Source organism: Geotrypetes seraphini, chromosome 1, assembly GCF_902459505.1.
Source record: "Geotrypetes seraphini chromosome 1, aGeoSer1.1, whole genome shotgun sequence".
Taxonomy (NCBI): Eukaryota; Metazoa; Chordata; class Amphibia; order Gymnophiona; family Dermophiidae; genus Geotrypetes; species Geotrypetes seraphini.
This window is the reverse complement of record NC_047084.1, coordinates 266,598,781-266,612,164: the sequence shown is the minus strand read 5'-3', so window position 1 is coordinate 266,612,164 and position 13,384 is coordinate 266,598,781. Positions and strand designations below refer to the sequence as shown.

Genomic DNA, 13,384 nt, shown 5'->3' with positions numbered 1-13,384 from the left:
CATCTTTAGCTATGTTTTTTGCGGCTTCTTTCACATATGGTTTAATAATTTCAAAACCCCTTCTCAAAAGCGATATTGCTTTTCTAAAGAGACTATGAAATACGCCACCTACACCGGCACCGTACATGACAGGGGCCCCGTGATATCCTGAAAGTCCATAACTGGCTTGTGCTGTGTAATAATTTTTGTATGCTTTGGGGTCTCCGTAATCTTTAGACACCAACATTTTAAAACACAACAGTCTTCCTGGGTCGCAGGTGAAACTTAAGGATCACCTTCCCATAACGAAATGAGACGTTCCTGTTCTGATCCGTCTTTATTTCAAATGTGATGGTGTTGATATGCTGCTTGTTCACAGGGACATAATGCAGCCTTTTCTAAGTTGTTTCTGCACTAGTCTGTTTAAAAAAAAAAACAGGAAAGAATTTGTAAATGTCTTTTCTTTTGTGATCTGCCTGTGCATTGCTCTAACCATGAGCTCTTAAAACCTGTCTTTTAACTAAAAACTGTTAAAAGAAAGACACTTCTTTTTCTGGCCACATCATTTCCGGGATTTTGACTAAGTCTGTTTCTGGTAACATCATCAGAAAATGCATTTCCGTCTCATCAGAAAAGCGCATTTCCGGCTCTTCATTTACCCTATTTCCGCCTACGTGGTCAGAAAAGCGCATTTCCAGCGCTTCATTTACCCTATTTCTGCCTACGTCATCAGAATGTGCACTTCCGGTAGGGCAGGCACTCCCATTTCCGCTGACATCATCAGAGAGCGTATTTCCGGGGTCAAACATGCCCCCATTTCCGATGATGTCATCAGAAAGTGCATTTCCAGTGATGTGGCGTGGGGCATGGGCGGGGTCACCACCATTCATTCCTATGGGAGGGGCGGGGCATGGGTGGAGAGTGGGTGAGGCCTTGGCGGGAGGGGGTGTGGTGTGGGCAGGGCTAAGGGAAAAGTGAGTGGGGTGTGGGCGGAGTTTGAGTGGAGAGTGGGCAGGGTTTGGGTAGAGAGTGGGTGGAACTTAACCTGGAAGTAAACGCTGATTGGTCGATCCTTATCTCTGACAGCTGTCAATCATTTTTGACATGAGGCGTACCCATTTTACTACTTAAGTATCTTTATATAATATGTAAACTGTTTTAATTGTAATCAAAACAGGCAGTCCTATGCTTTATTTATACCTTAATCAATCTGTCCTTCCAATATTTTTCCATAAGGCATAAGTAATGAATGAGTTCTACATACTTTCAATTGTACTGCATGTGAACCTTGGGCTTCTACTTGATGAGAAATAAAGCTCTTAGAAAGTCCAACCATGCTTCTGTTGCATTTGACACCAATAAACATAGTGTACTTTGTCTTTGTTTCAAAATTGTTGTTACAAAAGAATAGCATTTTGTTGCTGATGGGGAAACATCAATTCCATAAAGTAGCACTGGTTTCTTTATCCTTATGTCAGATGAATACAGAAAATTAGTTTATGTCCCCCTGCCGGTAGACTCAGGCAGAGAAAAAATATCAGAATTGGCTTTACTCCCCTTAAAGAGCACTGGTGTTGTTTTCTATTCTTTAGTATTTTTCAATCTCTTATCAAGTGGCAGAGACATCTGGAGTGGTGCAGCAAGAATGCTGTGGTCTCAAGCCACCTTTCTCTGGTGAAACAGGATCCCTGTCAAACTTCTAGGTCAACAGTGTCTTGGCTGATTCCCCTAGTAAAATTATAAAATCATTAGGATTAGATAATTTTGTACAATCTTCTAATTTAAAGGATATATGGCGTATTCTTCATTTTAATGATCGAGAATTTTCGTTTTGTTCTCACGTTCATAAATCTTTTTCGAGAATAGATTATGTTTTCATTTCAGATAATTTAGTACATCGGGTTACACAAGCCTCCATTGATCCAATCATTTTGTCGGATCAGGGGGGGGTGTGGGTTGAATTTGATGTTATTGATAAAGATAATAGTAGACCAATATGGAGATTTGATAATGCATTGCTTGCGGATCCAAAATTTTGTGAAGATTTTCAATTAAAAATTAACGAATATTTTCAAATAAATAATACAGAAGAAATCTCTATAGAAACTTTATGGGATGCTTTTAAGGCAACCATAAGAGGGCAAATTATATCATATTCAGCTTATCTTAAGAAGCAAATAAAAGTGCAATTTTCTAAGTTAGAGAAAGAGATTAGAATTTTAGAGGCAAAATTGATTGATAAATGGGAACATTCCACTTTACAAGCTCTTTTAAAAACTAAATGCAAATATAATGAGATTTCTTCTAAATTAGTAAGAAATGATATTTTTTCACAGCAAGCTCTGTATTATGGAAGCTCTAATAAGGCGGGAAGATTATTGGCTAATTATCTTAAAGTAAAGAAAAGGAAAACAAAAATTAGTATAATTAAAGATGAAAAAGGGGATAAACATTCTCAAATTGGTCCTATTTTAAAACAATTTTTAAATTTCTATAAAGCCCTTTATTCTTCTGAGCCTTATTTGGATAGGGAAAAGGATGGCATTGATTTTTTAAAATTAATTACATTACATTAGGGACTTCTATTCCGCCTATACCTTGCAGGGTCCGAAGGTTCCAGATCATATAAAAAGAAGTTTAGAAGAGCCTATATCACTAAAAGAATTACAAACAGCATTGAAGTCTCTTAGAGTTGGGACCGCTCCAGGTGGTGATGGTTATACTGTAGAGTTTTATAAATCTTTTCAAATTATCTTATTACCTCATTTATTAAACTTATATTTGACACAACTAAATAAAGGTTGTATTACAGGTAGTATGGCAGAATCATTAACTATTGTTTTGCCAAAGCCAAATAAAGATCCTACTTTGGTTTCAAATTACAGGCCTATTTCTTTAATTAATGTTGATGGGAAATTATTGGCTAAACTTTTGGCTTTACGTTTGGCCAAGGCTCTTCCTTACATAATTGGAATGCACTAAACAGGTTTTGTTGCTCAAAGACACTCTTCTAATAATACCAGATTGGCTCTTCAGATGTTATATTTAACAAAGGACCTAAAAGATCCAGCCTTTTCTGTGTCCTTAGATGCGGAAAAGGCTTTTGATCGAGTAGAATGGGTCTTTATGTACCAGGCTATGGAGTGGTTTGGTATGGGTTCAGGATTTATACAAATGATTCAAGTGTTGTATAGCTCCCCTATTGTTAGATTATATATTAATAATACTTTTTCAGAGTCTTTTAAGCTGCAAAGGGGGGTTAGACAAGGTTGTCCTCTGTCTCCTTTGCTTTTTGTTATAGTACTTGAACTCTTGTTATTAGCTATTCAACAGGTAGGGGAGATACAGGGTATTCCATATTCTGGAAAAGAATTTAAGGTATCTGCTTATGCAGATGATATACTGCTTCATTTGAGGAATCCTGAAACAACATTCCATGTTTGCTTGATTTGATTGAGAAGTTTGGGAAATTCTCAGGATATAAAATAAATTGGAATAAGTCAGAAATTCTTCCTTTAAATGTGCACTGTATAAAAGGTTTATTTGATTCATTTCCTTTTATTTGGAAGGAGGAAGGAATAAAATATTTAGGTATTTGGATGAAAAACACATTTGAAGAGACAATGAGAGTGAATGAAAAAACTTTATTACAAAAAGTTACAGAATTGTGTGAACAATGGAATCTGTTGCATCTGTCTTGGTGGGGAAGAGTCCAAACTGTAAAGATGATGATATTGCCTGTGGTTTGTTACCAAATGGGTATGATACCAGTTTTTTTCAGGGGTCTTTTTATAAAAAGTTAAACAGTATTTTGTCTAAATTTATTTGGCTGGGTAAAAGAGTAAGAATTGCTTTAGTGACCTTACAAAAGCCAATTGCGGAGGGTGGGGTAAATTTTCCAAATTTCTATAGGTACCATCAATCCTATATCTTGCGCCAAGGTATGTATTGGGTCCTCCCAGAACTCATGGAAAAGCTACCTGATTGGTTATGGTTAGAATGGCAGCTCATGTTTCCTATTAGGCTTCGTCATCTTCTCAGTATTAAAATGCCTAGGTTGCGGAAAAACAATAAGATATTAATGGACACATGGAAAACTTTAAAATATGTTAATAATTTAACACCTCTTCCAATTCAAAAATCTACATATCAAAATATCTGTCTAAACTCCAGGATCCAAATTGGCGGTTTTAAGATTGTCTGGAAGGATTGGATTAAAGCAGGTATATGAACCTTAAATGATGTTATATCTGATGGTAAACTGCTGGATTTTTCACAGTTGCAAATAAAATTTGGTCTTGATAAAAAACAAAGTTATAAATGGTTGCAACTAAAGCAGGCTATTCAGGCAGGGTTCCCTGAATGGAAATCTCTTAATAATCAATTTAGTTTAGATTTCCTATGCTTTCAGGCAGACTTCTTGGGACACCAAGCTGCGCAGTGGTATAAATTATTATCTGGCTATGTAAATAAGAAACAAAAAACAGGACTTAGAGATATTTGGAGCATTGAGATTAAGCATCAAATTAATGCATCTCAGTGGCCACGTATTTGGTCCTGGAAGTTGAAGTGTACAATGTCTGCTTCTATGAGGCAAACATGGTTTTTCCTGTTGCATAGAGCACTCTGGACCCCTGTTCGTTTACAAAAATTGGATTGCTCTAGGTCTAATAGATGTTGGCATTGTAACCTTGATGCTGGAACTTTAGATCACTTGTTGTTTTATTGTCCATTCATTAAAAATTTTTGGATCTCTATTTGGGATCAAATAAATCATTTAATGGAAAATTATGTAGCATTATCATACGACACAATTTTATTTGGCTTGCTGATGAGAGCTAAGCCTCAAATATCTGCTAATAATAATAAGCTCTTGATGATATTGACAGGAGTTGCCATTCAACAAATAACGTATAACTGGAAAGATTGTACAAGGTTGAATTATTGTTTCTGGTGGAATTCAGTATGTCATGTGTTTAAAATGGAAAGAGCGTTGGCAGTTCAAAAAGGTTACTATAATAAATTTAAGGATGTGTGGGGGCCATTTTTAAATTATTCTAATGAATAATTTACACTTTTCACAATTTTAATTCTTACATGTGGATCGGGGGACGGTTTTGGATTTCTATTAATATATATGAATGATAAGATATATTCCTGTGGTATATTTTTTGTTGTATATGGAAGTGGGAGGGGGTGGAGGTTATATCTTTTTGTTGTATGATATGGTAGATTTTCAAGTGATATTGTATTCTAATTGTTTGATATTTACTGTACACTTGTGAATTATAAAATGAATAAAGAATTTAAAAAAAAATATATATATATACAGAGAGTTTTTGAAAACATTTAATGAGAATGATTGATCTGTAAAAGGAATTATATATGTTTACTTTTTTTTATATAATAGATGGTGGCCTGCTGAAGTCTGTCACCCAAAGAATATACCACCAAATATACAAAAAATGAAGCATGAGATCGGCGAATTTCCAGTGTTCTTTTTTGGCTCTAAGGACTATTACTGGACTCATCAAGCTCGTGTGTTTCCATATGTGGAGGGTGATCAAGGAAGCAAATACCAGGGAGTCAAAGGCATTGTAAAAGTCTTTAAAAATGGTATAGTAATTTTAACATATCTTTCTTTATTTTTATATATTTATTCAGTTATTTGATTTTTTTTTTTAGCCCATCCTCCCAAAGGAGCTCAGAACAGCTTACAAATCAGATACTCATGCATTTTCCATTTCTGTCCTGGTTGGCTCACAGTCTTATCTAATGTATCTGGGGCAGTGGAGGATTAAGGCCAGGATTTTCAAAAACCCACATTAAAAAGCGATGGTCTGCTAAGACAGCCGTTTTGATACTGAATTAAAACACAAAACATTCTTAAAAAATCACACATGCAAATAAGATCGCCAGACATCAGTGAAGGTTTCCTACACTTGCATGTGCCCATGAGCAGAAAAACCCTGTAAAAAAACAAAAAAAACACTCTCCAGCTGCCCCTATGTTGTGATGCAGCGGGAGAGATGCTCATTCTCTCCACTGCATCACAACACCCCTTCCCTAACATCCTGGCCTGAGGCTCTGATTGGCCCAGGGTGTTTAAGGCTCCAACCATAGGAGGGGCCTTAAAACCATAGGCCAATCATAGGAGGGGACTTATCCTGGGCCAATCAGAGCCTCTGGCCCCTCACCGGATGCATCAGGAAGGGTCCTAGGGCTCTGATTGATCTGGACAACCAATAGGCGGGGCCTTAGGCATCCGGGCCAATCAGAGCCTTAGGACTCTTTCTGATGCATCTGGGGAGGGACCTGAGGCTCTGAATAGCCCAAGATGTTTAAGGCCCCTCCCATAGGAGTGTACTGATTGGTTTGCGACCAAATTTCCCTTCAACCCCCATTCACTAAAGCCTGTAGCGATCCTCCCATGCAAATTAGCAAAACCCCATACAAAATAGCCAAGCGATTGATTCATTAACAATTGCTTGGCTATTTTGAATCGGGTTTTACTATTAACAAACCTGACTGCTGCAGACCTGTCGGTAACTGAGTTACCATCAGGTCTGCAGGTTTTTTGACAGGCCTGCCTGTCTCTTTTATTTATTTTTTCCATGGCATAGATATTTGCGTGTATTACACATGCAAAATATCTGCCCCATAAAAAAAAAATTAATAAAAGATCGGCAGGCCTGTCAAAAAAATGTACCCCCACACACACAAACGCACCCCTCCCTAAAGAAAATGCACCGCCCCAAGCAGGAGGGATGCTAACTCCCTCCTGCCATAAGCCCCAAAACCCACATTGCCGATGCTGCTGCAGCATGGCCGACCCCCACTGGCAAGGCCCTTGCCCCCCTCCCAGCACGGCCCACCCACCCCCGGCACCAAAAAGTTGAGAGCAGGGAGGGGTGCTTAGTCCCTTGTACTCCTAAGCCTCCCCTGGCTGGTCCAGGCGGTCAAGCCCGACCCATCCACCCCACGTACCTTTAAAATAGTTGGGAGCAGGAGGGGTGCCCTGTCCCTCCTGCTCCTTGGGACCAGGCTCCCTCCATCTTCGGGAGCAGGAGGAGTGCCCAGACCCTCCTGCTCCTAGGCCAATCTTCGGGAGCAGGAGGAAAGTCCTCCCGCTCCTGCTTCTCCGTCCGGCCGCCGCCCATTATCAGCCTTAGGCCCCGCCCCGGCATGCGGCATGGGGAGGAGACTAAGGCACTGATTGGCTGAAGCGCCTCAGGCTCCTCCCATGCTCCTCTCAAGCAAACAGTCTGGAACGGCACTTGTTAAATAGTGAAACTACAACTTCAAAATCTAATGGGCGGGACAGTACTGGCTACAGCGGTTCTCATTACAAGAGCTCGCGAATCTCTCCACTTTTTTGGGCTACCTTTTGGCCGGTTTCGGACCTCCTATTGCTGAGGGGTTTTTTTCATTGGTTCAGCTGCAGCACAATGGGCCAATCACAAATGACCTTAGAACTCTGAGGTCGTTTGTGATTGGTCCATTGTGCCCTAGCTGAAACAGTTGAAAATTCTGGCACCACAGCAGGAGCTTCGACTTTGAGAAAGAGCCATACCGCCATCGGTAAGGGAAGAGCACCAACACTAGCGAGCCCGCCATGGCCAAAGAGGAGAGCAAAACCTTTGGACAGACCCTCGTCAACTGGAAGCAGTTTATTTACAACTTGTGGAGAGGTCCTGGGGCGGATGGCCAGCAGCTGGAGTAGGAGCCTGGAGAGTGAGGGAGGAGGTTTGGAGGTGAACCAGTGGGTTGTTTTTTTTTTTTTTACCAGTTGCTTTCATCAGTGTGAGAGGTGGTGTGTAGGTGTCTTTGTGTGTGCGCACTGCCGCCGACTGTATAGTCTGTGTTCCCTTCCCTTAGCGGTCACAGCCTTCATGTAATGAGAGAATGCACCAGCAATTCGTATCCCACTGTTACTGACTGTCTGGTCTGGAGAGATTTTTCTTGTAGAGTCTTTTTTCCCCATCTACCACCAGTTTTGTTAAAAAAAAATAAAAAAATTCAAAATTCGCAGCATAGGGAAGCTAAAAATAGAAAGTTGTAAGGAATGAGATTGGGAGAAGAGCTGAAGACGCAATGCAGGCCTCCTAAGGCAGACTGATGGGCCGCTGACTTCTAAGTCCGATCCTGCATTTATTTTATTTAATTCTGTTCATCCCCCCCTATTTTTTATTATTTTGTATGTAGTGGGGTCGAATGGAAGGTAATTGAGGAGGAGGAGGAGCTATGGCGTGAAACTGTCAGCCACCTCCTTTATTTAATCCTGCGGGACAGCCTCAGCGGTTCAGTGGGTTTTGTAAAGTTCTCTAGAGTTGAACCTGCCGATCCATGTAAGTTATCCTCTCACTCTGTGCAGATAACTTCTTTTCCCCCTACCCCATGAGCTCCTTTTTGTGGGTGGGTAGGTGTGGGGGGGGGAATTATGTTTTGCTTTGATTGGAAGTATACTATACTTTATTCTTTTCCCAAATGGGGGATGCTGTGTGTATATCCCATGTCTTTTTGAATTGCATAAAAACAAAAAAATAGCCTATGTTTTGTATTTGAGTTTTGGTCTTTTGTACACTATTATGGACTGTTTGGGATATATGCAGTGTATAAATAAACAGTTTGTATTTGTATGATGTATTTATTTTGATAAATTAGAAGTGTTTTCAGCGGCAATTGTTTGGGCTACTACAATACAAGCTGGGCTACTTTTGGCCATAAGTTTGGCTGGAAATTGCCATCTGGCAACCTTGACTCAAATCGAAAAGAAGTTGGACACTACGGCGCAGGAGTTAAGAGCTCAGTATAGGGTGGTTTTGTGGTACGATTGGTTATGTTTCCGCACTCAGGGAGTTTCAAAAAAAAAAAAATGTGAGCGAGTTGGGGGGAGGTTATGGTTGATATTACAGAGGAAAGGGCATATGAATTTGTCGGTAACTTTTTAAAAAAAACTTTTCAGAGACGCTGGATCTGGACTTGGGGTTGGGGAGAGAGGAGGAGGAGAGAAAGAGATAGAAAAGGACCTTGAGGAGGGGCAGCAAAGTAGGCTTAAGCCAAAAGGGAGGGGGAAGGCAGGGCAGATGTTGGACTAGAGGGGTATAGAGGGAGAGAAAGAGACTGCAGAGAGGGGAAACACCCTGAACCGAGGAGAGAGATAAGCATATGCCAGGTTCTGGGGAGGTAGAAGACAGTGAAAGTGATAGATACAGAAAGACCTGAAACAAAGGTGGGAGGACTCGAAATGTTAGCAGAAGAAAGCTAATGGGAGAAACCTTAAACAGAGGGGGGCAGATGTTGAACTTGGGGGTATATAGAGGGAAGAGAGAAAGAGACTGCAGAGAGGTGGAAAGATTCTGGACCAAGGAGGGAGGGAGGAAGGAAGGAGAGAGAGAGAGGCAGAGAAAGACCTGGAAGAAAGGAGAACAAATGCTGGGGATAGGAGGGTGTTTGTAAGCAACAGAGAGACAGAGGCCTGGACCAAAGGGGCAGACTGGATGGGCCATTTGGTCTATGACATGAGGCAGATGCTAGACTATGGGAGGTGCAGGCAGAAGAGACAGGGGTGGGGGAAGACCCTGAGGAAGAACAGAGAGATGCAAGATCATAACAGAAGAGGGAGAAAAAGGGAGACATGATGCCAGTAGGGGTGGAGGAGAGAGGAAGGAAAGTTGGACTCATGTAGGGACAGAGAGAAATGTTGGTTGGGTAAGGAAATGAGGTCCGGAGGAGAGGAAGCATGCAGGAAGCAGAAAGAAAGAAATATTGGATGCACAGTCAGAAGGAAGTGCAACCAGAGACTCATGAAATCACTAGACAACAGAGGTAGGAAAAATTATTTTATTTTCAATTTAGTGATCGAAATGTGTCAGTTTTGAGAATTTATAATCTGGTATCTATATTTTGCACTATATTTTTTTCTATAGTTGTTACTGAGGTGACATTGCATATTTTAGTCATCTGCCTTGACCTCTTTGTAAAATAAAACATAAATGATAATTATTTTATCTGCATATAGTGTGCATTGTGTTTTTTAAAATTTTGTGGTTACCATTGTGAATTAATAAGACTATATTGTGTGTACATGAAAAATGAATGGAAGAAATTGCATTACAATTAGTACTATTATAAATGTGGGTGGGGTAAGGGGCAGAGCTTGGGCTGGGGTACTTGGTTGGTATTTGTCAGACTTAGGGGGTACTTTACTTGAAAAAGTTGAGAAACACTGGTCTAGGTGACTATGGAGTTCACGCAGTAAGGGCTTCTTTTACAAAGCCACAGTAGTGATTCTCTCATAGCAAATACACCAAAGTCCATTCAATTCCTAGGGGCTTCAGTGCATTTGCTGTGGAAGAATTGCTGTTGCAGCTTTGTACAAGGAGCCCTAAGGCAGGAACTACTGTCTCTGTGCTACGTCTTGAACAAAAACCAGATTAACGGGGATGCAAAGCATTAACTGATTCAACATAAGATTGAAGTTGGTTGAATACCATTCTCTCAAGTACGGTAGTTTTGAAAGAAATGGAAGGTTTGATATTGGCCAGTAGTTATTCGGAATAAGAGGATCTGCATTGCTTTTTTACAAGGTTGGCTTAAATGCTAGTGGAACACTGCCTAATTATCAACCGTTAGAAAAGGAAGTCATATTGAGCTTTGGAAAATAATTAATAATAATTAATAAAAATAGTGCACATTTAATTTTCCCCACCACCAAATTGCCCCATCCCGCCCTACCCGGCTGGAAAAAATTTCTGGGGAGAACACTGAAGTTTATGACAGGCAAAAATTATCTGTTTAACAATGAGAAGAAGAGGTTCAAGCTAGAAAGGTAAATATACTGCCAATATTCTGCATTCCAGTGCAATAGGGATGGTATGATGACTAGGGTACTTCATCTTTGCTCATGAGCATATTACAGAAGATGTCAATCACAGCTTTTCAACTCCTCCTTTTTCATGGTCACTGCTTCCCCTTTCAGTTCTTTCTTCTTCAGGCGAGCATGAAGGTGTCTGATCTGCTCAATTTATTTCTTTATTGTTTTACATTCCTTTTTTCGGTTTTTGGTCCGTTTCTAGTTTTTTTTACGTGGCTTCAAGGGACTGCTGTGCCTGCTTGGAGAGGAGCACACATTTCAGCCTGCAGCTGGCAGGTATATCCTTCAAAGACCTGTACAGATAGCCTGCTAAAGATTTGTGAAACTCAGGGTTTCAAGCCCTCAGCACTTGCTTCCTTGATTTGGTCAGGAGCTTGAGCACAGGCCTCTACCCAGAGAGCTTTTTTTTCCAGATTCTTTCCAGTGTTCTTAGTTCCTGTTTGCAGGCTAATAGTTCTGAATCAAACTATTCATTTAATACTCTTTCTTTCTTTTTGTATGTTTGGTATGGCACCAGTTGGTCTAGTAGTTCATTACTGAACTTTCCCCATCTTGTTGAGAAATCTTGTATTTCCTCGGTTATGGGTTGCAGTTCGTAGTGAGTCCAGAATTCTGTTGGGTTTATATTACCGTGACTGGTAATTGTTTTTGTGTTTTCTCTTATGTATTTAGGTTGGTATGATTTCCTTTGCCAGTGTAAGTCGAATTTGCCAATATAGTGGTCTGACCAGATGCATTTTTCCCAGGCCCCTGTATTATATTTAATCTTTGGGTCGGGGGTGTCCTTTTGAGAGAATGAAATTATGTCTAGTTGATGCCCCTTCTCGTGTGTTATCTCTGTATCTGGCATTGTTGAAATTGAGCGATGTTAAGAAGGTGTCGATTTCGGTCACTTCTGGTTTTTCATTTTGCTCTAGGTGTAGGTTTATGTCACCCAGTAGTAGGTTGTACGATCCTTTTAGGGTGTTTGAACGTGAGGAATTCGAAGAATTCTTCTCTAGCATTAGACCATTTTTTGGGAGGGATATAAAATAATGTTGCAATTAGTGATTCTTCTAATTGTGCATTTGAGATCTTGCAAGTTAGTATTTTTAGGTTGTCTGAGGTTTTGGAGTCTATCATGTTATAGGCTAGACCACCCCCTTTTTTCTAGCTTCTTGATAGTGGAAGTATTTTGTATCCCTGTGATAGAATTTCTTTCATGATAATGTCCATGTCGGAGACCAACCATGTTTCTGTCAGAAACAGGAGGTCCGGATTTGTTTGCACTATCCAATCGTTTATTATATGTGCTTTGTTTCTCACGGGCCGGGTATTTAGATAGAGTCCTTTAAAGTTTCCAAAGTTGTTTGTGGTGGGAGTTTCAGTAGATATTAGCTTTTTTAGGTTTCTGTTTTTGGCCTTATTTCTGTATGGTTTGAAGGGTTTTCGGGTGGTGTTCATGACTGGGATTTGAAGTGGACCTTGTTCTAGACAGTTTTGCAAGGTTCGGTGGGAGCCTATTGGTTTGGTTAGTTTAGTTGGTCTGTGCCAGGAGAGGTGGGTATGAATTGGTTGAGGTGATTTTTCATCATTGCCCCAACATCTGGAGCAGATTAGGTACAGTACCCCTACGAATAGTTGGTGTTTGTTAAAAATTGCCATTATTGATTGGTAGCTTTATGTGAGTAGATAGATAGAGTGAGGATGGTGTAGGTAGTTGGGTAACGTGGCGTTGAAAAGTTGGGAAAATTGTCTTGTGGAGGTTGGTTTTACTTGTTTTGCATTGGCAGGTTATATTTTGGTTTATCGTAAGATGGTCTTGTCGTGTAGTAGCAGGCTGTACTTTTTGGTTTATCAGATAAGTTTTCAAGATAGAATTTATGTACCCTCTTTCCAATTGGTTTGTGGATTTGCCAGCAGACCAGATAGCAGGGGCAGCCCTATAATGAGGCTAACTGAGGCGAGGGCCTCAGGCGGCACTCTTTAGGGGGCAGTAAATGTTTACTTCCCTCCTCTGAATCTCTCCCTCTGTATTCTATCACTCCCACCTATCTTACTCCCTGATTGTACTTTTGAGGAAGGAGTGAGCGGGAGGGGGGAGGTGCCATCTCATCCCTTTCCTCAGGCAGCAGATTGCCTTGAACCTCCCCTGCCGGATAGGGAAGGCAGAAAAGGTCCAGCAACCTTACAAAGGTTGCTGGATAATCAAGCCATAGAACCAGTCCTTCCAAAAGACTCAGGCTTTGGCATATGCTCCATACATTTTGTATGAAAACAAAGATGAGGGTGTTGTGATGCCCTTGTATCGCTCTATGGTACGGCCACAACTTGAATACTGTGTGCGGTTCCAGTCGCCATATTCCAGGGAAGATGTGACGAAATTAGAGAGGATATAGAAAGGGGCGACGAGAATGATGGAAGGTTTGGGACGCCTTCCTTATGAGGAGAGGCTAAAGTGGCTAGGGCTCTTCAGCTTGGAGAAGGGATGACTTGGGGGTGATATGATATGAGGTCTATAAAATACTGAGTGATGTGGAAAGGGTAGAT

At 40.6% G+C, this 13,384-nt stretch overlaps 1 protein-coding gene across 6 annotated transcripts in view; it reads left to right on the top strand.

Annotated features, from left to right (window-relative positions):
* The window catches only part of NSD2 (nuclear receptor binding SET domain protein 2), a 521,650-nt gene that overhangs the window by 413,179 nt on the left and 95,087 nt on the right, over window positions 1-13,384 (top strand). For all 6 annotated transcript variants that reach the window (XM_033950948.1, XM_033950940.1, XM_033950930.1 and 3 more), the window contains exon 16: window positions 5,390-5,595. In XM_033950948.1, the coding sequence (XP_033806839.1) occupies window positions 5,390-5,595 (206 nt within the window). The remainder of the gene's footprint in view (window positions 1-5,389; window positions 5,596-13,384) is intronic.